The 27,254-nt window shown below is 44.8% G+C and overlaps 1 protein-coding gene across 1 annotated transcript in view; it reads right to left on the minus strand.

The window, feature by feature from the left end:
* Nucleotides 1-13,333: 13,333 nt before the first annotated feature.
* Nucleotides 13,334-27,254, minus strand: part of BAALC (BAALC binder of MAP3K1 and KLF4) — an 85,166-nt gene continuing 71,245 nt past the window's right edge. The window contains exon 3 of the mRNA XM_043484010.1: nucleotides 13,334-14,616. Within this exon, the coding sequence (XP_043339945.1) occupies nucleotides 14,506-14,616 (111 nt within the window). The 3' untranslated portion in view covers nucleotides 13,334-14,505. The remainder of the gene's footprint in view (nucleotides 14,617-27,254) is intronic.

Consider the following 27,254-nt stretch of genomic DNA (forward strand, 5'->3'; position numbering starts at 1 on the left):
AAAGTCAAGTAGATTTCTTTGTTGCAGAATTTCTTGCAAACTTTGATATGTAGATATGCAATGTGAGTCTAAAGAAAACAAAAAAGAATATACAATACAGTGGCTCTCATTTTTGGAAGCTTTTCTTCTGAGGTTCACTTTCGTTCTGTGGGTCCAAGTTCTGTGACGTGTGGTTTGGAAGTAAACTGATAGAAATCCAATGATGCAAAGGTAGGGCAGTTACTTTTGTGATTAAGAGCATGTACTTTGATGTTGGGCAGATTTGGGTACAAATCCTGTCTCTGATACCTACTGGTTGTATGACTTTGAAAAAGTTACCCAAACCCACTGCACTTTAGTTTCTGCATTTATAAAACAAGTACATAATTAGAAATATGTTTGGCTACATGAACAAAAAAAATTTGTCAGAGTTGCTGGGTATTTATTTTTCTGATATAACAACTCCAGGATTGGACCATCCAAAAGCCAGTAAAGCTATTAATGAGTGTTGTCCGGGTTCAGGCTCACTCTGTCGTTCTGCTTTGATATCCTTAGCATGGAGGCCTCTGTCTTCGTGCTTGTTGCCTCATGGTCGCAAAACAGCTGCTGTACCCTCATCCTCAAACCAGCATTTCACTCATGGAAAAGGAAAGGGATGTAAATTACTTTGGAGTAGCCATTCCACAGTGTCAGCCATAGGGAGATAATAAGAGACTCTCCCTCCAAGAATTATTTTGAGAAGTGAGATAATGAGTGTAGTGTGCTTACATAGTGCCTGGCACTAGTAAATAAACTGGCTCAATAAACATCAGGTATTAACATTCATATATAGCCTTGGATTCAGGGTGATACAACTCTAGCAATTAGAGTTCTGAGAAGGTTGAAGAACACATTCTTCAGCCAGTGATGAGGGGTCATCTCTTTTCTCAGTGGGGCTTAACTAGAAGCAAAAGATCGGACTGACACTATTCTCATAAAGCTCTGGATTACTGGCAGGTAGAGAGGCTGTTTGAGAGCAGATACACTAGGAAGCAGACAAGTAGGAGGAAAGCAGGCATCCAACTGCATAAACAAGGAATCGATGAGGACTTTCATCAAGAGGATATATATGTGTGTGTGTGTGTGTGTGTGTGTGTGTGTGTGTGTGTGTGTGTGTGTGTGTGTGTATAATCTCAATATACAGTTACTGTATGTTGTGACCCAAAAGTCAGGATACATCATTATAAATATGATCTGACAATGGGCCAGAACATTTAGAACTGAGATGTCCCCAAATCATCCTGATTACATACTGTGTGTGTATATATATATATATATATATATATATATATGTTTGGCTGTATCAGGTCTTAGTTACAGCACCCAGACATGTGGGATCGTTCTTTGCAGGGCACAGACTCTCTAGTTGTGGTGTGAGGACTCAGTAGCTCCGAGGCAAGTGGAAACTTACTTGCCTGACCAAGGATTTGAACCCAAGTCCCCTTCATTACAAAATGGATTCTTAACCACTGGGCCACCAGAGAAGTCCCTCCAGCTAGAGGCACCTTATGTGGTTCCTAGGGCAGAATTTGATTAGGAAGCAATTTTGATGACAAAGCTTGGTGGTGGTTTAGTTGCTAAGTTGTGTCCAATTCTTGCGACCCCATGAACTGTAGTCCACTAGGCTCCTATGTCCATGGAATTCTCCAGGCAAGAATACTGGAGTGTGTTGCCATTTCCTTCTTCAGGGGATCTTCCCAACCCAGGAATCAAACCCTGGTCTCCTTCATTGCAGGCAGATTCTTTACTGACAAGGGAGACTTGACAAATCTTGGTCACGTCCAATAACTATCTAAAGCACAGTATGTAATCAGGATGATTTGGGGACATCTCAGTTCTAAATGTTCTGGCCCATTGTCAGATCATGTTTATAATGATGTATCCTGACTTTTGGGTCACAAAATACAGTAACTGTATATTGAGATGAGATTTTGAAATGTTAACTAACAATTATGTATTGAGTATTTACTGTGAATCCAATATTGTCTCATGGTCATGGGAACTGATGAACACTTTTTGGAACCATTTTGGGAAATATTGGGATAAATATAATACCTATTAGGAGAAGCTCATTGGCTATTGGAGGGGAAAGTAAGAAAAGCACCATAGGAATGGCTTAGCCTGGGACTACATACTGTCATAGGTAATGAAATCCAGGCTAGTAGGATGGTGAGGAGGAGGGTGAAGGCAATGATCACAGCGAAGGCTTAATCAGCACCTATGATGTGTCATACACTGTTCTCAGTGCTTTGCTTTCCATATGTCATCAATTCTCAATGTGCGATTTCCCTCACATTTTAAACATCAGTAACTCACTTGGAGTATCCAGCACCAGCATTTCATCCATACATCGAATCTATTATGTGGATTTGCACTATTGTCACATGACTGGATTTATCTCGAGCAACAAATCATACTCTTTCTTTCCATCTCTCTTCCCTAACCTGCTCTTCCTCAGTCCTCTGCCACTGAATTCTTTATCCCTACTGCCATGGAAGGTCACATTGAATCCTCAAAAATGTAGGTATCGTGGAGTGTGAGTTATGGTCTTGCCTGCAAACCTTTTGTGGCTTCCTGGTGGCCTGGGTAGCAGCATCTTCCTTCACAACTTTTACTTCAAGGCATTCAGAGAACAATTTCAGGGCCATTTTCACTTAGGTGGACAAAACAGGAGTTTAGAGCAACAACGAATAGCTGGAGTATCTTAGACAAATTATCTCTTGCCAAAATAAAAAAACAAAAGTTATCTTCTTCCATTAGATATTTTCAAATATTGTTTTGTTCCTTAAATTTGTAAAATTCCTCCCCCTCTGCTGCAGCAGGGGCCCCAGTAAAGCCTTGCCTGGAAAAAAAAAAAAGTTGTAAACTTCTTACTGATAGCCACCATCAAAGAACAAGCACATAAAAAAGTACATGGAACAGAAAATCCGAGTAATTTGCAATATTGAAAAACACCTCAGAAGAATGTTGTTAGATGTGTACTCTAAAATATGGATGCTCTAGTATGGTGCCAGGCTTCCCTTGTAGCTCAGTCGGTAAAGAATCAGCCTGCAATGCAGGAGACCCTGGTTCGATTCCTGGGTTGGGAAGATAACCTGGACACAGAAATGGCAACCCACTCCAGTATTCTTGCCTGGAGAATCCCATGGACAGAGGAGCCTGGCAGGCTACAGTCCATGGGGTCGCAAAGAGTCAGACACGACTTAGTGACTAAACCACCACCACAGCATGCTGTCGCATAGCAAACGCTCAGCAGAGTGTGTTCTATGAAGCTGAGTCCCTTTTGATGAAATAGGTGTCCAGATGACTTCACAGACAAGCACAGGAGCACTTCTAACATGGATAGACTGGTTCCAAAAGCTACAGAGATAAAGCTGAGGCTCTCAGAGTAGCGAGGGATTACATTGGTTTAAGAGGATTAAAAATTTTCACTGAGGAATGAGGTAGCCCTGGAACTGACCCTCAGAAGGTAAGAAGGATTCCCACAGCAGTGGAGAGGGAGGCTCCAGTGGAGATCTGGATCAAAGGCAGAAGGCTAGGCATTCAGAGGGCTGCAAGTAGCCTGATGGGGAGCACAAAATATGTGCAAGTTGGTCAGAACTGCAGAGACAGTGAAGGCTCTAAAAACCAGCCAGACCAAGAAGTTCATTCTTAAGTCTGGCAATGAGAGCTACTGAAAATTCAGTAGCAGGGAAGGTTCACATTGAACTAATGTTTACTTACTGAGTGCATCTGTTTTACAGATGAGGCAAATGAGGTTTGGACAGATTAAATGACTTGCCCACAGTCGAGTGGATTGGAAGGAGCAGACATGGGGTCTTCCCTGGTGGTCCAGTGGCTAAGACTCCATGCTCCCAATGCAGGGGGCCTGGGTTCATTCCCTGGTCAGGGAACTAGATCCCACATGCTGCAACTAAGAGCTGGTGCAGTCAAATTAATAAATATTTTAAAAAGAAAGACAGAAAGTGGCAGACATGGAATTGTACCAAGTCCCCTCACCTCAGAACTTGGGACATTCACTGTGTTACAAGGTATGAGTCGGACTAAAGCCAGGGACAGCAGCTGAGAGCAAATGAAGGATGCTTCCTCTGCATTGACCCACTGAGTCACTCCCACAAATGAAGCATCTCAAACATAAGCTCATCATGGCCCACCTTCCCAGTGAGAAGAGGCAGAAAGACTTTCTGATCTGAATGTAGAAACTGACTGACGATGATGGAAGGAGCCAGATGTTCAAACAACTGTTTAGTCAGCTTAGCTTTACTACAGTCCCTTGAGGGCAGCAAGTGCTTTAATCAGACTTGCATTTTTGAAAGATAATTTTGTTAGCAGTGTAGGATCTAGATTAGAGGCAACGTGGGAGGCAGAGAGGTAAGGAGACTTGCAGAGATCCAGATTTGGTGGCCTGGGGCTAAGGAGTAGAAAAGGCAAATGTGAAGCAGGTAGAAGTGTCTGAAGCGAAATTTGACAACAGAAGGAGAGGGAATAGTCAGAGGTGACTCCAGAGTGTCTGATTTGAGCATTTGGAGAAGAGTCATCCATTGATTGTTGCATGCAAGGCACATTAATGAGGACAAATTTACAGAACTAGGAAATGGTTATTATGAAGGGAGAAATAAAGACAAGAGGATGGGAGAGAAAAAATGTCACAGCTGTATAGAGTCGCTGGTCAGACAGAGCAGCTTAGCCGGGGCAGAGGCTGAGCTCCGTGTGGGGAACTTGATTCTCTTCTGCCCTCTCTCACCAGCTTAGATTTCAACATCGTCCTGAGCGTTAATCATGTGCTACGATGGACAGGCAGGCCTGGCGTGCTGCGATTCATGGGGTCGCAAAGAGTCGGACACAACTGAGCGACTGAACTGAACTGAACTGAACCATCACAAAGATTCTCTTTCCTGCTCCCTAATTTCCTCTCAGGAAAAGCTAAATCTCCTTCAAAATGAATATATTCCAGTTGACATAAAAAATTGAGCAAAATGAAAATAATCTTCCTTTGAAGACAAGAATAAACAAGGTCACCGACTGTAAACACTTGTGTCACCAAAGAAGAAAACGTCTAGAAGACTGTTAGTTTAGGAATAAGGTGATCAACTTGTCCCCAAATCTAGGAATCATCTTTGATCTCCTCACTTGTTCTCTGACACAAATCTAGGCCTAAAACCAAATTCCGGGGGCTCGACCTCAAAAGTGTAACCACATCCGTCTACTTCTCCAATCAGTAGCCAGGGGGAGGGGGGCTTTGAAAGATAACCCCCAATTCCTTGCCAAGGCCCATGAGGCTTTCCAGACCTGGCCCCGGCCTGGCTCTCTTATCTCATCTCATCTCCCTCCCTCGGCTCCAGTCGCACCTAGAGCCTTTGCACTTGTCCTTCACTTTGCCTGGACTCCTCTCCGCCCTGATCTCCAGGCGGCTGGCTTCTTCTGGTCACTCTGGTGTCACCTAAGGTGTCTCCTCGGTAGAGAGAGCTGCAGTGACCAGGTGTCCTGTACAGGGCAGATGCTGCCTGGGGAGCGAGGGCTGGACTGGAGCCCTTTGGACCCCTGCCCGGGAGAACAGCTTGGGAGGGTCATGGGCTACAACAGAAGGCGTCTGTATGGAGGAGAGCCCTGGAATCAGGGGCAGAGCGGGGAAAGGCAGCCACACAGCCCCCAGCACAAGAGTGGCAGCTCGAGAGGCCCAGCAAGGGGGTTTATGGAGACACAGAGAAGTACTCAGGGAAAAACAACAAGGAAACAAATAGAGAGGGAGGTGGGAGGGGGGATCAGGATGGGGAATACATGTAACTCCATGGCTGATTCATGTCAGTGTATGACAAAACCCACTGCAATGTTGTGAAGTAATTAGCCTCCAACTAATAAAAATAAATGAAAAAAAAAAAAAGAATTCAGTGTCCGAAGACCCTGACAACTGGAAGTAAGCTTCTAACTGTCAAGTAAGAACTCTTGATTCCTTTCCTCTTGAAAGTGAAAGTGAAGGTGGCTCAGTCATGTCTAATTCTTTGTGACCCCATGGACTCTACAGTCCATGGAATTCTCTAGGCCAGAATACTGGAGTGGGTAGCCTTTCCTTCTCCAAGGGATCTTTCTGAACCAGGGATCGAACCCAGGTCTCCCACATTGCAGGCGGATTCTTTACCAGCTGAGCCACCAGGGAAGCCCAAGAATACCAGAGTGGGTATCCTTTCCTCTTATTCTTTGGCAAAATTCCAGAATGGAAGATGGAGGGGGTAAGCAGAGAAGGGATGGTAAGCTGCTCAGAACCCCTCCCCCGGGAGCGTGGCCACTTCCTGCAGGCCCTAACAAAGCATAAGGCAGGGAGAAATTTGAGTGCAGGCTGATGAGTTGATACATTCATAGAACTTGCCATTCTGATTTCTGAATTGAGAGAGGTTGCCTGTTTGTAAACGTTCAGTGATATAGGGCTTTCTGCTACCTAAGAGTACGCTGAAAGGTCTTAAGAGCTGCTGGAAACATCAGGTGAAAACCTAATTTAGAGACAAAAATAAAGCCATATTGTGATCATGTCCCAGGAGCCACGTTGCCACCCAGCTATTCACACCGACTAGCAGCCCAGCCTGGAGCTGAGCCTGGGTCTGTCTGTTTCCCAGGCCCTCGGCCTGGAGCTATAAAATGTGACCAGATCTTCAATAGTAAGTATAGGGTGACCAGTCTCATCTACTCCATCTGTTTTGTTCAGAGGCATTCCCATGTTTTAAACATTAGCCTTGATTTTGCTCAAGAAATGGTAGATGAACTGACTCTATTCTTCTTTAGGAGTTTTCAAAGCTGCTTTGGAAGGATCTTTTCATTTTTTTCCCTTTTCTTTTAAAGGATTTGATTTTCTGTGCTCATTCAAGTGATGTATTTGAATATACATATTTCTTTGAGTCTTTCCTAGTTGTGACAGCCAGGGAGAAAGCTAGGATGTCTTAAACAGATGCATAGAGCCAAATAGGTCCTCACTGGGTCTTCAAGGGATGTGGCCAGTTTTGTCCAAAGTGCTGGAACTGGGCATTCTGCCTTTCTAGAGAACAGCTTCGCATATTTGATGCCAGCTGCTGGACAATACGGAAAACTGTGGAAGAGAAAACCGTGGAAACCGCACATCCATGGCTGCACCACTCCTCATGTGGAACTCCTTTACATCTAAAATCATGTCTTAGTTCCTAGTTACCAATTTGGGGACAGCGACCCTCCGGAGAACTTGCCAACAAAATCGCAGACATGTTTAAAGGGACAATATAAAGTTTCTAGAACCCCAAACTACTAATAACTAGGCAAGCTTTCTTCCTCTGCATTATCCTGGGTCCATGCACCTGCCCAATACCCAAGCTTCTTAGGAAGGTTTCATGAGAAACCATTTGTGAGAATGGTTGCTGTCTTCCATCTCATGATGCCTACAGTACATTCTGTATTGGATAAGAAGTGCTTATCTTGGAAAAAAGATACATTTGTGGTGCATAAACAAATTACTCAAGTAAGGAGCCAGTTCTCTGGTACATTTACCCTTAAGAGCTGAATTTTATATGCCAAACCTTGCCCATATCCTGGAAATTTCAGGGCTGGGTAACAGTTCAACAGTAAGAAACAACCTTGTGTGCATCTTCATTGCTGGGCACTGTGCTAAGTGCTTTAGATACACATCGTTACTAAATCCTTCTGCTATCATTGAGTCAGGCTGGGACCTGAAACATGGGACCTGGGGTCCCTTGCAGCAGTGCTTGCCTCTGGGCAAATGTCTGCTTGAGCAACAAGATACAAAGAAACTTTAAGGATAAGAATAACTGTGTGCATGCACAGTTTTCCTAAATTATGAGCAAAAAGATACAAAAAGACCAAACATCCAACTGCCACTTCTGATGAGCTGAGAGCAAAAGCAGGGTGCTAGGCATGCACCCTGAACACACCACCACCACTGAGAGGGCGGGCAGACCACCTAAGCTACCCCTCCAAGCCGACCCAATAATCCACTCCCTCTCTCACCCCACTTAAGGGACCAGCTTGCCCTCACTCAGGGAGTGAGCAAAGCAACCTGTTATTTGTTTTCTCTCCTCCCTGCTGAAGCAGGAGCCCCAATAAAGCCTTGTCTGAATTTCTTGTCTGGCCTCATCAATTTCTATTTTTAAGGAGGCCAAGAACCCTGGTTGGTTACACCATGAGACACTCTTGGCCTCCTTTTATAAACAGGCAAACAGGGTAAATGACTTACCCAAGGTCACAAACCTAGTAATTGGTGAAATCAGGATCCAAACCCAAGGGTCTGATTTAAGACCCTCTCATGGCTCAGACAGTAAAGAATCTACCTGCAATGCAGGAGACCTGGGTTCAATCCCTAGGTCGGGAAGATCCCCTGAAGAAGGGAATGGCTACACACTTCAGTATTCTTGCCTGGGAAATCCCATGGACAGAGGAACCTGGTGGGCCCCAATCCGTGGGGTCAACAGAGTTGGACACGACTGACAGAGTTTTGAAGACACTAACTCCGTCTGTGATCTGCCAAGGCACTGGCTCTCGATCCTAAATGTGCATTAAAGTCCTCCTGGAAGTTTTGAAATGCCTTGATGTTCAGGTTGCACCCTAAACCAAAGTCAGACTCTCTAGGGGAGGGGCCAGGCTCAAATAGTCTTTAAAACATCTTAGGAGATTCTAATGTGGAGACATATTGTGAATTGTCAGTGCTAAGCAATCACAGTTCTTTCCACCTGACAAATTTTTTTAAACTAGATACTGAGTCTATTCATTCTCATTTCTTTTTACAAGACACATTGCCGCTCTCTAGGGACCCAGCTACTCCAGGTCTTCATTTTCCCGTTCTGGAACAAACAGTGATTCCTATGATAGATCTATTATATAATACTTAGGTTTGCAATACATTGAAGAAAGACCCCCAAATTTACTAGTATTACTTCAGAGGAATTTTAATATCATGGCACAACTGAAAGATGGTTACTGCCTTTGCTATTGTTAAGGAAAAAAGTTTAAAAGAAATAAAGCGGAAATTTCACAGAAATTTCTGCTGTCATTGATCCTGGCATTAACATGGACAACGCTGAGGTGCTGAGACACTGATGCTATAAAAGGGGCTGTGAAGTCACTTGCCATCCCTCATGACAGGAAGGAAATGAACACATTCTAGGTACTTACTCAAGGAGCAGTGGCCTGGGCAGGGGTTTTCGTAGACAGGCAGACACAGGTTCAAGTCCCAGGTCTGCTATTTAGTAGCTGTGTGGCCTTTGACTTTCTGGTCCCCATTCCTTTTATCTGTAAGCAGGGAGGGGTTGACTGATTACAAATCGTGTGTTTTTGGTGTATCAAGCACTATACCTGGTATGGGGCCATAATTATTATCACGTGGCACACAGTATTTTATCTACGTGTGTTATGTAAATCCTCACAACACACTCTCAAAAAGATGTTATTTCCTCTGCAAGGCTCCACCACTTGCCTCAGGACTCAAAGCTGTTAGATGCCATGTTAGGATGTCTCATGCACCTGAAGCTTTTCCTGGCTGGCTGGCTGCAGCCCCTTGTTTCACACGCCATCCTATCACTAATTTATCTATTAAAACAGAGGGAGACATTCTCTGGATAAAAAATAAAACCTAAAAAGTGAACAAATTTTCGGCCATCTGCCTGGCAATGTTATGTAAAGGGCTATTTGGATCAGAAAGGGCAATGTTATCCACCCCTTTTCCTTTTAACATGAAGTTCTATATGGAGAAGGTCTAGCTAAGAAATTAAAACTGCAACGCTCACTCTGGCAACGAGTGCTTAGCTCTCTGCTGGATTAAAATCTGGGTGATCCGTTGTCTGATTGTGTCAGAATCTTCTCATTGTTCCATGTTTCTAAAAGAATGAAGTATACACCTCTTCTGATGCTGGCTTTTATGGTCTTCCATGGGGGATGGTTTTAGGGAACAATCTGAAGTAATTTGTGTGTGTTAGTCGTTCAGTCGTGTCCGACTCTTTGCAAACCCATGGACAATAGCCCTCTAGGCTCCTCTGTTCATGGAGTTCTCCAGGCAAGAATACTGGAGTAGGTTGCCATTTCCTTCTCCAGGGGATCTTCCCGACCCAGGGATTGAACCCAGGTCTCCTGCATTGCAGGGGAGATGCTTTACTGTCTGAGCTACTAGGGAAGCCTCATTCTAATCAACTTGCCAGAGATTCAAAATTAAGCCAAAAACAAACCTGGTTTTAGTCTACTATATGGCTCATATTCATGTTCCAAGGCACAAACAACCATTTTAAAAATTCTGTGTACTGCACTGCTATCCAAGTGAAAAGCAAGAGGACCTATAACGAGGCTTTTGGTGGACTTTTCCTGAACTGTTCTCCAATCTTCACTCTTCCCTGAAGAAAAGTCTTGTTGATTTGCAGAACTGCTGAGATGGTTTAGGAACTCACAGCAAGGGAGCCTGGGAAATACAACCCAGCTGAGAGAACCACCTGCCCCTTCAAGGAGACCCAAACAAATTTCTTCACTTCGTCTATACACTACTTGACCAAAACCCTGTTGATCAAACAAAAAACTTAGGAATCACACTGATTTCCCCCTTCTCTTCATTTCCTACAACCAGTCCCTGAGCAAATCTTAATGTTTCTATTTCTGAAATGTTCTCAGCATCCATTCACTTCTACCCATCTTCAAAACCATTCCTCTGCTCCTTGCATCTCTCTCCAAGGCTGCTGCAGGGCTTCCTGAATGGTCCCTGCTTCCATTTCTGCCTCCTTCCAATCCATTCTCCTGTTAACTCCTGTCTTCTTTTCAGCATTCATCACTGTCTTAAGTTATTGTGATCATTTCTTTATGTCATCATTGTCTGTTTTCTCTATTAGAACACCAGCTCCACAAGGGCAAAGGCCAAGTCTGTTTTATTCCTCACTGTATCTCAACTTTGAACACATTGAAGCTTCTTGAGAAATTCCTATGGAGTAAATGAAAGAGGAAGTGAATACAGAATTTTAAAAATTAAATCATGTTCGGAGTTTGCCTACTCAGAAAATTTTCCTAAGATTGATTTCCCAGAATGGTGGGACCTTGTATATTTTGATGACTCCTGAAAAGAACATGAAAACAATACACTGGAAATACAATTTGGAGCAGGGGTTGCAAACACAAATGTCTCGGAGCTCAAGCAGGTAACAAATGGGGAAGCTGCAATGTGTTGGCCACAGTGAGTGGTGGGGACCCTCACAAGCTGGAGACCCCCAACTTCAGTTAACACAACCGTATCAACTCCAGCTGACTGTATGTGAGTGACAATAAGGACCCAGGGATGAAAGATCTTCCAAGTTTTCAAAGAAGATAGAAAGTTAGTATATTATTTAGAATTAAGTTTGGCTGGGAATAATGACCTGCGATGTCCATCAAGTCTTTCCCTTCCAAGTCCATCTCCTAGCCATGCTAGACCTTCCAGCTGGGAAATCCCTCCTGTGATAAGGGTAGGAAAACCACTGGATCTGCAGGCAAACTTCCTCACTTGAATCCTTGTTCTGCCACGTACTGGCTGAACAGTACTTTTTAAACTGTAAATGGGAACAGTGTTCCCCTTACCTGTTTCACGAGGATTTGGGGAGGACCCTCGGGTATCACTTATGTAAAAGCCCATTGTTTATTTATTTTAAAATATAATTTATTTATTTGGCTGGGCTGTCTCTTCCTTGCTGCGTGGGGGCTTTCTCTAGCTGTGGAAAGCAGGGGCCACTCTCTAGTTGCGGCGCGAGGGCTTCTCATTGCAGAGGCTTCTCTTATTGCACCGCACGAGATCTAGAGTGTTCAGACTTCCGTAGTTGTGGCACGTGGGCTCAGGAGTTGGGCTGCCAGGCTTGGTTGCTCCGAGGCATGTGGGATCTTCCCGGATCAGGGATTGAACCCAGGTCTCCTGCACTGGCAGGCGGATTCTTTACCACCGAGCCACCAGGGAAGCCCCAAGCCCTTTGTTTAAAAGAAACAAGATAACTAAGCAGCTATGTACACAAATTTAGGATTCTAGTAAAGATTCTCTGTAACAGTCCATGTGTTTGAAATCCATGACTTTATTGACACAAACTTTGCAATAGAAAGTGTTACAGTAATAGGACAGTAAGAATCTTCCTGAATCACAGATGCCTGAAAAAGTTGCCAGATGCATTTCCAGTAACAAGGTTTAACTTCTGGTCTTGGGTGAGATCCAGATTGTTCTGGAGCCAGAAAGATCATGTAATGCCCTTCATTCCCCTCTCCCCCAGAAGTGGAAACAGTTTCTAGATAAACCAGAGACACCCTCTCAAGTTAATAAATTCCAAACAAGGTACAATAGTTAAGTGACGCAAAAAACAAGGTTGCAAAGAGGAAGGGGGCTTAGCTGGCGACTGGCAGGGTGACTGGTGCAGGAGCACCTTGCACAGAAACACAGCGCATCAGCCCTTGAATCTGCAAGGTCGATGCAGTGGGTGGACAAACGCCAAGCTTTGGCAGTGGGTGGACGAACGCCAAGCTTTGGCAGTGGGTGGACGAACGCCAAGCTTTGGCAGTGGGTGGCTCCTGCTGAGTAATGCCAGAGGGGACGCCAGAGTCACAGGTTTTGCTTTATTATTATTTCTAAAAGTTTCAGAACCTGAAGTTCTCTAAAAGCCCTTTCTCAAAGAATCACAAAATGATAAAGACTTGGGAAAACTGTAGTTTTGTGAATGATGGAGTCTTGTAGAGTGATCAGAAGGAAGCCCAGATCTGGAGTTTGGGAGAAACCTAGCTTGACTATAAAAGTGAGGTTATATATTTCACAGAGCAATTCACACCACATATATCTCAGTGTCTAAACCAGCCTCCTACTTATTAAGTTCACTGTCAGATTCAGGATATACAACCGCGACTCCGTGCGTGTGTGCTAAGTCACTTCAGTTGTGTCTGACTCTTTGTGACCCTATGGACCACAGCCTACCAGGCTCCTCTGTCCATGGGATTCTCCAGGATAGAATACTGGAGTGGGTTGCCATTTTTTTTTTCTCCAGGAGCTCTTCCCCACCCAGGGATTGAACCTGTGTCTCTTCATCTTCTGCATTGGCAAGTGGGTTCTTTACCACTAGCGCCACCTGGGAAGGCCACAGCAGTGACTGGCCAGACTCTAAATCTCTCAGCATCTGCCTTACACAGCGTTGTCATTTAATGTTTAGTGAATAAATATACAATCCACTGAAGGAAGGAAGGACACTGCCTGCTTGTGTTTGAGGAATAACATAGCTGGCAGGTAAGGTGGCCAAGGATCTGAATTTTTAGCCAGCTCGTGTCAATTCTCTGGACTATGTTAGATAAACATACACCATCAGACTGCACATTTCTGCTAAACACGGAGTTTATTGGTATCATTCAGTACAACTTTAGTCCTGCCTTTCCCAACCTCAGGCATGTTGACAGTCCTTTAAAAATCAGGCTACATTATTTTGGAGGAAAATACATCCACTTAACATGTTTAAAGAAATGCTAGAAAATTTTATTCCTATCAAAAAAAAATTTTTTTTAATTTACCCCCTCAGCTACTTGACTTCTAACAGAGTACATGTTGATCTAAAGCGCATGTGACTTCACACCAACCAGGTACTAACTTCCTAAAAGGATTTCTTTGCAGATACCAAATGACACAATCCTGAGCTATGCAAAGAGGCCTAAGGGAAGCCAAAAGGTCCCAGATTTTCTCCCTCTTGTGAGCCCACTCTTTGATTGGGCCAAAGGTCTTACTGGGGGGAAAAAATACTCAAAAAAACAAGCTAAGTGAAAAACTGGAAAAATGCAACATCTGCAGAGCCCTGAGGGCATCTGAAGTGACCAAAATTGTAACATTGTTGTTCAGAGGCTGATGTGGACCCCGGCTTGGGGGGATGCTGAAGACAGGTGAGAGAGAAATGGGTGTGACTGTATCACCCAGGCCTCCTGGGGACACGCTGGCTGTTGGTGGGGTTGGTTCATATAAAATTGGATCTGAATCTGTCTCATGCTGAGCTAAGGAAACAAGAGTAACAGTTTTCCTGTTTCTTGATTCCTCATTCAAGAAAGTTGGGTGAAAGCCAGCTTTTAAGTAAGCTTTGTGATAGTAGTATTTTTAAAAAAGGAAGAATGAAGGAATAAGTTGGCCTTAAGCAGGGCATACTACCGTGGCCAGGAGAGCACAGAACTGACTCAGCCAGAAACCCACCCCTCCTACTTTTCTGTTCCCTAAACTGGCCCGTGGCTTTTGCTCACCATTTTTCTATCAGACCACACTGCAGGAGTTACAAGAGGCAAACTGAACACATATTTGTGGTTTATTACCCTATGGGAATACTGTGCCAGTGCATTTATGTGATATACAGGAGGCTGAGAATGTCTCAACAGGCGAAGACAGCATCCCAAAGCCCTTGGCCGTGCTCCCACACAGCAAGGGCAATCTCTTCTTCAAGGTTCCTTGACGATATCCAGGATGTGAAGGGTACGAAGGAAGTCCCTCTGCCCTTCAGCTGGTGGAACACTCTGCTAGTTGATGCAGTTCTTTGTGATTCTTCGACTTCTGTCCACCTGTCGGATGCTGTCTGCGACATTAATGGTGACTTCTTTTGCAGACGTCCGCTTAGTGTCCCTTTTAGCCTGTTAAAAAGTTTAATGCAGTGAATTGAGTTACTAGGAAATATCCAAAGGTCCTCATACTGGCATTAATCTCTTGAAGTTGTTACACACACACACATACACACATAGGCAGGAAGAATAACTCATAAGGACACGTGCACATATATTCCTTTTCATAGGCTGCTCTGTTGAATCTCTTTTACCACCCTAGTGCAGAGCTTGGCATAAGAGATGCTTGGCAAAGCAGTGTTGAAGGAATGAATGAAACAATTAGCAAAGGTCCATCAAAGGGCAATGTGAGAGATTTCGCAGTTGGCTTTGGTGGAATAGCTATGGGTTTGAGCTCTGGAGTCAGACAGACTTTGGTTTGAGCACTGACTTTATAATTTCACTGTAGACAAGTTTTTTCCTAACCTCTCTAACCCTTAGATGAGTTTCCTCATCTGTAAGATGGAAGATAATAATAGTACCTAACTCATAAGGTGATTATAAGCACTAACTAAGGTAATGAATATAAGATACAATGCCTGTCACTAACCAAAATGAGAAAAGAAAAAAAAAAAAAAAAAGACCTGGTAAGAATTATAAGTAGAAAATAGGATAAATTATCCACTTCTTTTTTTCTTCAATTGTTTAATTAAATGAAAGATTCTTTAAATTCCATCAGCTCAGTTCAGTCACTCAGTCGTGTCTGACTCTTTGCAATCCCATGAACTGCAGCATGCCAGGCCTCCCCGTCCATTACCAACTCCCAGAGTTTACTCAAACTCATGTCCATTGAGTCGGTGATACCATCCAACCATCTCATCCTCTGTCATCCCCTTCTCCTCCTGTCCTCAATCTTCCCAGCATCAAGGTCTTTTCAAATGAGTCAGCTCTTTGCATCAGGTGGCCAAAGTATTGGAGTTTCAGCTTCAGCATCAGTCCATCAGACCCAGGACTGATCTCCTTTAGGATGCTCTGGTTGGATCTCCTCGCTGTCCAAGGAGCTCATTTTCGAAAGTTTCATACACATGATTTCATATAATCCTACAATAATCATTTTTCCCCCAAAACCCTATTATTGCCCCCCTTCCTCATTACCTGTCTGCACTGGTAACCACAAGTGTGTTCTCTAAATCTGTAGATTATCCACTTCTAAGCGAAGACACACCAATGATGAAAATCCAGAATTCATATTAAATACTAAGGCACTGACTAAATTGTAGATTCCTAAAGCATATGTGCACAATCCTCACATTTCCCCTCAAGAGAAGACAATCTTAACCAGTCGGGGGTCTGGGGGAGGGTAATTCTGTGCCTATTCTTCTTAGTGATCACCTGCGTCAAGTGAGCAACAGACTGGCCTCCCAAGTCGTCACCATGTTGGACAGAGATGTGTGTGCCCCCACCCCCCACGCCAGGGAGACCCTCTGCCCAGCTGCAGAGAGTGCAGCCATCAAACAGCCTCCAGCTGTCTCTTCAGGGAGGCCTCAGCTGCAGAAAGTCCCCTCACCCCAGGCCCTCCTTCCCTGAGGTGGCCCAACGAGAGGGTGCCGCAGGGGTATAAACGCCTAGCTATCTGACCCAAAGCAGGCCAGCCCTGACCAGCCATTTAGCTCCAGGGCTCCTCGTGGGGTGGGGTCGTGGAGGCTGTGGTCAGAGCCGCACGGTGGCTCCACTTCCTCTGCCCCACTCCTGCTTCCAGCCCCCTCTCCTGCAGCGCTGACTTCCCAAAGAACATCCCATAGGATGACATCTCAGAGCTGGTTTCCTGGAAAACAAGTCTCAGATGTGTGAGAGCATCTCTCACGGCATGAGCATCTCCCCATTCTGGGTGTGAGTCTAGTGTAGATAGAAGCCTCTTTTTCATACAACATGGTCCCTGAACATAAGCCAATGATTTCATTTGCAGTGCATCCTGAGAAGTGGTGGCCTGTTGCCTCACTGGATAATAACTGCCCTGTTGTATTTAAACAGATGAAATGCAGGTTTCTAACAGATGCTTACTCCTTGGAAGAAAAGTTATGACCAACCCAGACAGCATATTAAAAAGCAGAGACATTACTTTGCCAACAAAGGTCCGTCTAGTCAAAGTTATGGTTTTTCCAGTAGTTGTGTATGGATGTGAGAGTTGGACTATAAAGAAAGCTGAGCGCCAAAGAATTGATGCTTTTGAACTGTGGTGTTGGAAAAGACTATTGAGAGTCCCTTGGACTACAAGGAGATCCAACCAGTTCATCCTAAAGGAGATCAGTCCTGAATGTTCACTGGAAGGCCTGATGTTGAAGCTTAAATTCCAATACTTTGGCCACCTAATGCGAAGAACTGACTCATTTGAAAAGACCCTGATGCTGGGAAAGATTGAAGGCAGGAGGAGAAGGGGACGACAGGATGAAATGGTTGGATGGCATCACCGACTCGATGGACATGAGTTTGAGTGGACTCCAGGAGTTGGTGATGGACAGGGAGGCCTGGCGTGCTGCGATTCATGGGGTCGCAAAGAGTCAGACACGACTGAGTGACTGAACTGAACTGAACACGTTGCATAAATCCTGTGTAGTGGCTGCTGGCGATGCTGCTCTCAGATGCTCTCTACTTGGCTGGTGCCTCCATCCCTCAACTGTTTTGAGTTCTGGCTGCTAATCACTCAGAGCTGCACCCTTCTTTTGAGAATTGCCCTCATCTGACTGGAGCCACCTCACCCAGAAATACCAAACAGGTTATACCTGAATTTCTAGAGGTAGCCCAAAGCTAATGCCTGATTATGGGGAATATAAAGACTGACCCTTTTGCCTCAAGGGGGTATAAATCCAGGATGCCATTCACACTCTGGAGCTCCCTGAGGGGTCAGGCTGAGGCTGCAACCACAACTCTTCAGCTGAGCTCAGTATTTGCAGAACTTGGTCCTCTGCCCCACCCTGCATCCCACCACCTTCAGGGTTTCACCTGAGACTATGCTTTTTACTCACAGTAAAGATTATGCTTTACTTGCACAAGAATCCTCATGTCAAGCTCTGCTTCCAGGGAACCTGACCTAAGATAATACTTCATGGGTAATTTGAGGGATGCTTACCGATCCTTTTGACTATATGCAACTTAAGCCTTATTCATTGATTTCATGAGACAGGATATCATTGTTTTCCTCATCAAGTTCCCAGCACCTAGCATAGTCTGAGACATAGAAGACCTTCAATTTAACTTTGGTTGAATAAATGGGTGAATGAATGAATAAGCACCACATATCTGAGAATGTACCCTTTCTTTAATGATCAGTAGTCAGTACTGTCTAAGAATTTAGTCTTGTACTTGGGGCTTCCCTGGTGGCTCAGATGGTAAAGAATTTGCCTGCAATGCAGGAGACCCAGGTTTGATCCCTGGGTTGGGAAGATCCCCTGGAGAGGGGAATGGCTACCCAGTCCAGTATTCTTGCCTGGAGAATTCCATGGACAGAAGAGCCTGGTGGGCTACAGCCCATGGGGTCGCAAAGAGTCAGATACAATTGAGCGACTAATGCTTTCACTTTTTACTTAGCTCCTCCAAGCCTGAATTGGCACTATGGCCTAGCAGTGACTTTTATGTGTTTATTTTTTCCCTAAAAGCAGAAAACCCATACAGTCCCACAACCATTTTTGTTTCCAAAATATAACGGTAGTGATTATGAGGCTGATTCCATCTGATTTCCATTTTGGGTGTTATTGCATAAAAGCTTAGAGGACTGCGGCATGGAGGAGAGACACAGAGGCCTTATTTGAAATGAGCCAAGTGGAGGGCGGCATTCCCATCAAACCAGTAGGCAGTAAGAGAGCTTTCCAGAATGGAAATGTAAACTTTCTGAACTGTAGAACTGCTTTTCTTTAGAGTTATTGGCAAGGTTTCACAAAGTTATTAAAAATTCTACACAGAAAGTGCTCTTGCTCCATGGTTCAGCCTGCCTTCGTAAGTTTAAAAAAATCCAAGCAAACATTTAATAGTTGGATGATCGTTAGTTTTTCAGCCTGTTTAAGAGCTAAAGGCTACAAAACAGTCATTCCCCGAAAAACTGCAGAATATGTATGGTTTGCATCTCAAGTACACTGGAGCAATTAAAAAAAATATTATTTGGTTGTGCTGAGTCTTCTGTCTTTGTGGTGGCACATGGAATCTTAACAGCAGCAGTTGAGGCAGGTGGGATCTAGTTCCCTGACTAGGGATTGAACCTGCCGCCTGCATTGGGAGCCCTAAGTCCCAGCCTCTGGACAACCAGGGAAGTCCATGGGGTAATTTCTTAAATCTGTGGATCAAAAGCCTGACAATGAAGATGTTCAAAGGACAAGCTTTGGGGGCCAGATAGACCTGGATTTGGCATGAGGCTTTGCTGTTAGTTGGCTTAAGAGACTGGCAGGCTACAGTCCACAGGGTCACAAAAGAGTTGGACATGGCTTAGCAACTAAACAACAAGCTGTACAAGACATTGCTTTAACCTCTGAATCTTAGCTCCCTTATCTGAAAGGGGGAATAATGCCTGTTTCTTAGTGGTTTTTGTGAGGAGGGTTTGGGAGAGAATTAAGCATGTCACTAAGCATTAATAGGGTGATCAACTTCTCCTGGCTTGCCCAAGACCATTCCATCTTCACACAAAATCCCACATTCTGGGAACCACCTCAGGCCCCTACAAACCAGGGCAGTTAGTCGCTGCAGTTACACAGCTTTGACATTATTTCCATTCACAAAATGATGTCAGTCAAACATATCAAATTCAAATCTTTCTTGTTACTGAAACCATGACTGTTGGTGAAAATGAAAGTCACTCAGTTGTGTCCGACTCTTTGCGACCCCATATACAGTCCATGGAATTCTCCAGGCCAGAACACTGTTGGTGGGGCTACTTCTAAATACAACAATAATAAGAACTCTACAAGATCTGTCTTTGAATAAAGAACAAACTGGAGTTCTGTATTCTAATGACGGGCACAGACAATTCCAAGCCATAAACAAATCCACTTTCAAATAATTACAGTGTATTTAATATGACAAATGAAACAATTAGAACAACAGTGCATTGACTTAAAACAGGAAAGAGAAACTTACGAGTCTGAGACCTTCCAGAGGCAACCACCCTTCTTATAGCGGCACAATTATCTAGGAGGCTGGCCATTTCTTAAATGTAGTTACAACTTGGAAACCTCAGATTTGAAGCCCAAATGAGAGGGACAAAGAAGATGAATGAGAAAGAGAACCAAAAGGCCAGAGAATTTGTCTAGAAGTTCCAAGAAGTAAGCTGGTTTGCCCTCTTCTGAGAAGAGCTATATATATAGTTACAACTCTTGTGCCTCTGGGACCATGGCATTTTGTATGACGCAGATATTTCCCCCTCTGATGTGGTTTTTAGCCATCTGAGGCTTTTAATTTAACAGCCAACTCTCTTTATTCAATGACAGGAAAGCAAAATGTGTCCCTATTGCAATTACTGGCTTAAAAAAGGAAATCTTACGGTCCCCAACTCAATGCTGAGAGAAGCCTATTTGGCACCTTTTCCTTCTGTGGCTGTCTGTTAATTCAATCCTTCCACTTTTAAAATTCTTGCCTTGTGAGTTTTATCACCACTGGCTTTTGTCAAAGGCCACACTCTCATTTCTCGCCCAGTTTTACAGCTTTTCTATTTTTCCCTCGCCTCGCTTTAATTTCCGCAGGTTTAGAATCATAGATTTTAGTCCTCTTGATACTGCCTGTTTAATTAATAGTAACTTACTGGCTGCCATTTCTCAAGGGTAACCAGACTGACTGTGACAACTTCCTGGCAGATGGACGTGTTTCTTTCTGGGGTTTAAAAGTCAATGAGCCAGCTCATTCTCATGGAAGGAGGCCTGGACTCAAGAGGGCAGCTAAGTCTCCTCAGCCTTTTCTCACTTTTCTCCCGAATGGAAATGGTGATGTTCTTTGCTTTAATTTGACTCCACGAATACACCTAACACAGGGCTGTACTGACCTTTTCACAGTTCCTTGTTGACAATGAAGAAAAACAAGGCTTCCTGAGATCAAAATGTTTTTTGGAAATGTATTTATTTATTGATGACTGTGCTGGGTCTTCACTGCTGTGCATGAGCTTTCTCTAGTTGCAGTGAGCAGGGCCTGCTTTTTGCTGTGGTGCACGGGCTTCTCATTGCACTGGCTTCCCTAGTTGCAGAGCACAGACTTAGTTGCTATGCAGCCTGTGGGATCTTAGTTCCCCAACCAGGGATCTAACCGGTGTCCCCTGCATTGGCAGGCGGACACTTAACCACGGGACCACTAGTCCTTAAGATCATGATTTATCTGACACCAGTGTTCTATGTAACTAGTATTTTTTATAAATTATACAAATGATATGTAATTATGGTAAAAGAAATTCACAGAGTAGGGAAGGGCACAATGACAAGCCACACTTGCTCCCATGCTGGGGCCACACCACGCTTTCCCCAGAGGTGATCACAGCTAATCATTTCTTAGGGAGCATTGAAGGGATTTTCTAAGCAGACACAGTATGGGGCTGTCTCATTTCCTCTCCTGGTACTCTGGACTTTCTTCTTGGCCTTTAACCAGAGATTGGGTTATCTATTTATCTTCTTGTTTATATGCTTATTTTTACATCTTCATTAGATTAAAACTTCAAGGGGGTAGGGACCCAGTCTGGTCTTCCCAGCATCTAATTTAGTGCCTATCACATAACAGACACCTGACAATCTGATGAAGGACATAAGTGTAAAGATACATCTTCAGATGAGAAAGAAAGAGAAAAAAAATCCCTGGGAGGAGAACCTGTTTGCATTGCCCTGCCTAAATGTTCTAGAACTTTCCTACAGGATTTCAATCATGCTCATTATTAATTGTTCCTTTTGACCATCCCTGAGAGACGGACAGGAATGCAGCTGTGTTCTCTTTTTCTGAGGAGGCAGCTGAAGTCACTCAGGCTAAAGCAATTTGCCCAAAGTCAGCGTCATCAGGTAAAGAATCTGCCTATAATGCAGAAAGCCCTGGGTTTGATCCCTGGGTTGGGAAGATCCCCTGGAGAAGGGAATGGCTATGCACTCCAGTATTCTTGCATGGAGAATTTCATGGACAGAGGACCTTGGCAGGCTACAGTCCCTGGGGTGGCAAAAAGTTGGACACAACTGAGTGACTTTCACTTTCTTTCACAATGTCAACAGGGGTGGTGAGTTGAACTAAAGACAGAAGGAGGGTGGATGTGGGCTTTGGGTCTCACATATAGATTCCGGCAATCGCCAGCACTCACACTAAATTCTCCACCATTTTGCTTCAGGAAACGGGAAGGAAGATCGTAGGGTTTGGAGGCAGACAGACCCGGATTTGAATGCCAACACAGCCAGATACTCCCTATGCCATGCTGGCCTTACCTTTCCAAGCCTGTTTTCCCAGCTGGGGAATGAATGATGTTACTGACCACTTATCACTGTGAGGGTTAAAGATGATGCCATGTATATATACAGGGGGTCTGGTTCACAGTAGACACGGAAATGCTGGTTCTTCCTCTCCGCCTTCCCAAAAGATGAAAGCTTGAGCCTTGACAGCTACAACGCAAGACTTTTTCCTTCTTTTCCGTCACGCCCCGTTAAAAGGAGACACACAATAACAGACTTCTAGCCGTTCCCCCAATTCCAGGAATTTATTTGCTGCTGCTTCACTGGCATTAATGTGAGCTTGTTCAGGAAACATTTGATCTCAGCAACTCCACCGAGAGCCAGGATACTAGCCTCCAAAGGCAAGAGTCAGACCATGCCTCGGGCAAAACTCTCAATATGTTATGTTATGTTAGTTTCTCATTCGTGTCCTACTCTCCGCAACCCCATGGACTGTAGCCTGCCAGGCTCCTTGTGTCCATGGAGTTCTCCAGGCAAGAATACTGGAGTGGGTTGCCATTTCCTTCTCCAGGGTGGCATTAACACGAGGTTGTTCAGGAAACATTTGATCTCAGCAACTCCACCAAGGGCCAGGATACTAGCCTCCAAAGGCAGGGGTCAGACCATGCCTTGGGCAAAATTCTCAAGAGCTCCCCAAACCTAAAGCAAATCCTACACAGAACACAGCCACTTGCGCTAGTTCAGGCTAACTAAGTCTAGGGGTTTTTATTTATCAGGTATCTGGTGCCAAAAGGAGTTGTTGCTTTTCAACTTAAACCTCAGATAGATCAAATGCTAGGAGGGCAGTAGAACCTGCTTTAGAAAAGCAGTTGGCTCCAAGGGAACAGTCATCAATCATATGATGGTGGCACGGGGGGTGGGGTGAGTTGGGAGTGGACCCGTGGGAAATCTTTCTCATCTTAATGAAGTCCCAGGCCGACCGCATTCATCAACAATTGGTGAGTTAACATACCATATTCTCTTTCTGACTTACTTCACTCCGTATAACAGGCTTGAGACGTTGCTATATAGCACAGGGAACCCAGCCAGGCACTCTGATGATCTAGAGGGGTGGGGTGAGGGGAGCAGAGGGAGGCGATATATGTGTAATCGTGTTGTTGTAGGACAAAAACCATCACAATGTTGTAAAGTGATTTTCCTCCAATTGAAAAATCAATTAAAACACCAGTCAGTGAGTACATGCTAGGTGCACACTCCTGAAGCAGGCTCAGGGGACAATGGAAGAATACAAAGGAGAATAAGAAGGTCTCTGCCCTGCTGCTAAGTCACTTCAGTCGTGTCCGACTCTGTGCGACCCCATAGATGGCAGCCCACCAGGCTCCTCCGTCCCTGGGATTCTCCAGGCAAGAACACTGGAGTGGGCTGCCATTTCTTTCTCCAATGCATGCATGCATGCTAAGTCGCTTCATTCGTGTCTGACTTTGTGCAACCCCATGGACAGCAGTCCACCAGGCTCCACCGTCCACAGGTTTCTCCAGGCAAGAATACTGGAGTGGGTTGCCATTTCCTTCTCCATCTCTGCCCCGAGAGTCTTCTAATCAAATTGGTTTTTCTGCAGACCCTTAGGTGAACAGCGAGTCTTGCAATTCTTCATCTACATAAGGTAGCAGCTAATATATACATGCAATTGTGGAAATCACCACACACACACACACACACACACACACACACAGACCCCACCCCTAAACTGCTACATTGCTTCCTTTTTCCAGGCTCAAACTAGAACATGCATCAAAGGAGGCCCCTTCTACGGGGTCTTCCTCTCTTGTTGTCCTAAATGTGCCTTTTCTCTCTCTCTCTCTCTCCTTTTTACATCATGTTTTTGTTTCTCTAAGAGAAACTCAAATTTCCTTTCCAAACTCTCCTCATGGATCTGATATTACTGCCACCAGGAGAAATTCTGGGTTGGTTTCATTCTCCTTTTGGGATTACGCCTGCCCCTCTGGTCACATCCACATCTCTGAGGTGTCACCTACCTTTCCTGGACCGTGCCAAGCCTTGCTGACAATTGGAACTGAAGAGAGGAGGGGGCTGGGAGCAAGGAAGGGAGGGGTTGCTTAGTCGAGAACCAGCGCAGGCATCGGCTAGTTTGTTTGGCAAGGTCTGGCCACTCTGCCAATAATAATAAAGCATCCCAAAGGGATGAAGCTTCTGAGGATGTGAAGGCTCCACTGGGAGGCCGGCCACAGATCAGAGTTTCATGTGCCCAGAGCTACATCCATATTCACTTCTCTACCTTAGCTGAATACTTGAGGAAACAGCTCTGGAGGAGGAAAACAGGAGTCCTCAGCCTGAAGAAACAGGTTGGAGAGTCATGTCTGGAGGTGGCCCCGAGTTCCTGAGCAATTCATTAGCAGGAGAGAACAAGCAGCTACAGAGCTTCCCCTTGTGCTGTCTGCTGGGCTCAGGGAAGGGGTGGGGAGGAGACAGTCCATGATTTATCAGCCACTCTTCAGTCAAAAAGGTCCCAAGTGACTGGAGCAAATCAAGGTTTAATAGAGAAAGAAAGAGCACCCCACTGAGACAGTTCCAACTCGTGAAACATCACTTTTGTCACATTCTTTCTGCCAGTTATCACCTATTAACACCAGGCATGAGACAGAGGCCAGAGAGAACTGAAAGAAAGATGTGGTTGGTCTGATGGGGCGTGGATTGGAGCAGGGCTCCGAATTCGAGGTGCTGCTGCTCAGAGGCGTCAGCTGCCCCCATCACCCTTCGGAAAGTGATCTGAACTGTGGGATTACGTCTACATTAAATCGAGTAGGGAGGAGAAGGGGACGACAGAGGATGAGACGGTTGGATGGCATCACCGACTCAATGGACATGAGTTTGCGTAAGCTCTGGGAGTTGGTGATGGACAGGGAGGCCTGGCGTGCTGCAGTTCATGGGGTCACAAAGAGTCGGACACGACTGAGCGACTGAACTGAGCTGAACTACCATCCCCTACCAGTGACCTTTCATTTCCTTCACAGCACCATTTCGAATACGTAAGGCTTTGTTCATTTACCCTGTATTATCTGCCTGCCCAGGCTCAGTGCCATTAAAAGCAGCAGCTGCCTCTTCTACTCCTGGACCCTTGGCATCAGAACAGTGCCTGGCACCCAGACAGCACTCAGTGGGTGAGCATCAGATGAATGAATCCAAAACGTTCTTACACGACCCAACAAGGAAATTTTCCACACCGGGTGAGGATTGCCTTTAATCCACAGATGGTCTGTCAATCTGAACAGGAACACTGAGCAGACATGGGCATGATGATGCACGCTTCATGAACAGGTTCTTCTGGAGAAGGGGAGCTTTAAAAAAGTGCCCAAGAACCATTAGCTGGTGGCCTGATGATGTCCAGGGGAATGCTGTGAAGTACTAGGTGATCTTGGGGAGCCAAAGGCAATCGGAACAGGCCAGTGGATACTGCCTGAGCCAGACACAGAAAATGCAGGAAGCTCTAGCCTGGAATAGGAGACACGCCAGGAAGAGACAGTGTATCCAAAGCCCTAAATGGAATAGGAAGAAAATTGTTTTCTCTTTATTTAAAAGATTTATTTTTTTGTGTATTTTTTGGCTTTGCTGGGTCTTTGTTACTATGTGTGGGCTTTCTCCAGTTACAGCAGCTCAGTCATTGAGGCACACAAGCTTTAAGTTGCTCTCTAGCACGTGGGATCTTCCAGGACCAGGGATCGAACTGGTGTCCCTTGCATTGGCAGGCAGATTCTTAACCAGGGAAGACCAATCCTTTTTTTTTTAAAGCAGATTCTAGGCATCTGAGCCCTGTGTTAACAGAAGCTTCAATCAGAGGTGGGCCTGTCTTGTAAGCTGACCCCTTTGGTAGAAATCTTTGCCCTTGAAGAAGTCAGGACCCCTGGTAGCCCAGGAGGTCTCAGGACAGGAAGACCGCTGATGCACTTCAGCAATTGTCTGAAGGCTTAAAACTGAAGCTATCTGCTCCTTGATCTTATTTTGGAAATACTTAGTACACACCATTGTTCACTGAATCTGAAAACAAAAGCTGTGTGTTGGGCTTATCAGTGTGCGCCATCTCTTCCCCGGTGCCGGGCCGGTCACATTGGTCAGGTGTGTGGTCCTCACTCCCAGCGACACAGTTTTCAGTGAGGCTGGAGCCTCGGGAGGGCGGGCTCTACCCGGCCCCCTTTTAATTCCCACACAGTGGGGAGAGCTTTCCTGAAGCACCCGAGGCTCCATTCTTATCTGTACACTGGAGACAACAGTATCCACACTCTGAGGATCAATGATATGACGAAGTGCTTAGACCCCAGGCTGCATGTAGAAGACTAAGAAAGATGGGATGAAGCACACCTTACTGGCCTTACATTCTTATGGTCCCTAACGGGAACTCATCGGCAGCCAGTTAGCATGCTAAGTGATATAACCACTTTGGAAAACTGTGTCAGTATCTATGAAAGTCAAATATGTACCCGTCCTATGAGCCAGGAATTCTACTTCTGGGTACATACCCCAGAGAAGGGAATGTCTACCAAAGCACACAAGCATGTTAACAGTTGGGACTTCCCCGGGGGTCCAGTGGTTAAAACTCCCAGCTCCCAGTGCAGGGCACACAGGTTCAATCCCCACACGATGTGGCCAAAAAGGAAAAAAGAATACAAAAAAGACTAAATATATGTGTATATATATAACATTCACATTAAGCAACCATATTCTAATAAAAATTAATTAAAGAAAACAATGTTAACAGCTGTGTTGTTCACAACAGCCCTAAACTAGGAACAGCCCAAATGTCCTTAAACTGTGGTGTATTCATTTAATGGAATACACATGGCAGTGGAGATGAGGAAATTTTTGCAACTCACAACACCATGGATGATTCCCACTAACATAATGCCGAACAAAAACAGCTGGACCCAAAAGAGCACATACTATATGATTCCATTTATAAAAGTCAAAAATAGACAAAACTGATATCTAATGATAGAAGTCAGAGAGTGCTTATCTTGTGGAGGCGGATGGTGACTGGTGCATCCAAGTCCCTATGGTGAGGGGCACACGGGATATCTGGAGTAACAGACACTGTTCTCTGTCTCCTTACAGATGATGGTTACATGTGTGTCGCCTTATCAAAATGCATCGAACTTAGGACTGACTTGTACATTTTTCTATATGTATGCTGTATGTACTAGATTGCTAATCCTTTGCTGTCCATCCACTGCAGACAGACTCCACTTCCTTGTCTTGCTGATGTTGGGTTTGTCCGTGTTACCAATAGGAGGTCAGATGGTCTGATGGGAGCAGTGACATGAAATGGGTTTG

The sequence above is a fragment of the Cervus canadensis genome, chromosome 12, assembly GCF_019320065.1.
Source record: "Cervus canadensis isolate Bull #8, Minnesota chromosome 12, ASM1932006v1, whole genome shotgun sequence".
NCBI lineage: Eukaryota > Metazoa > Chordata > Mammalia > Artiodactyla > Cervidae > Cervus > Cervus canadensis.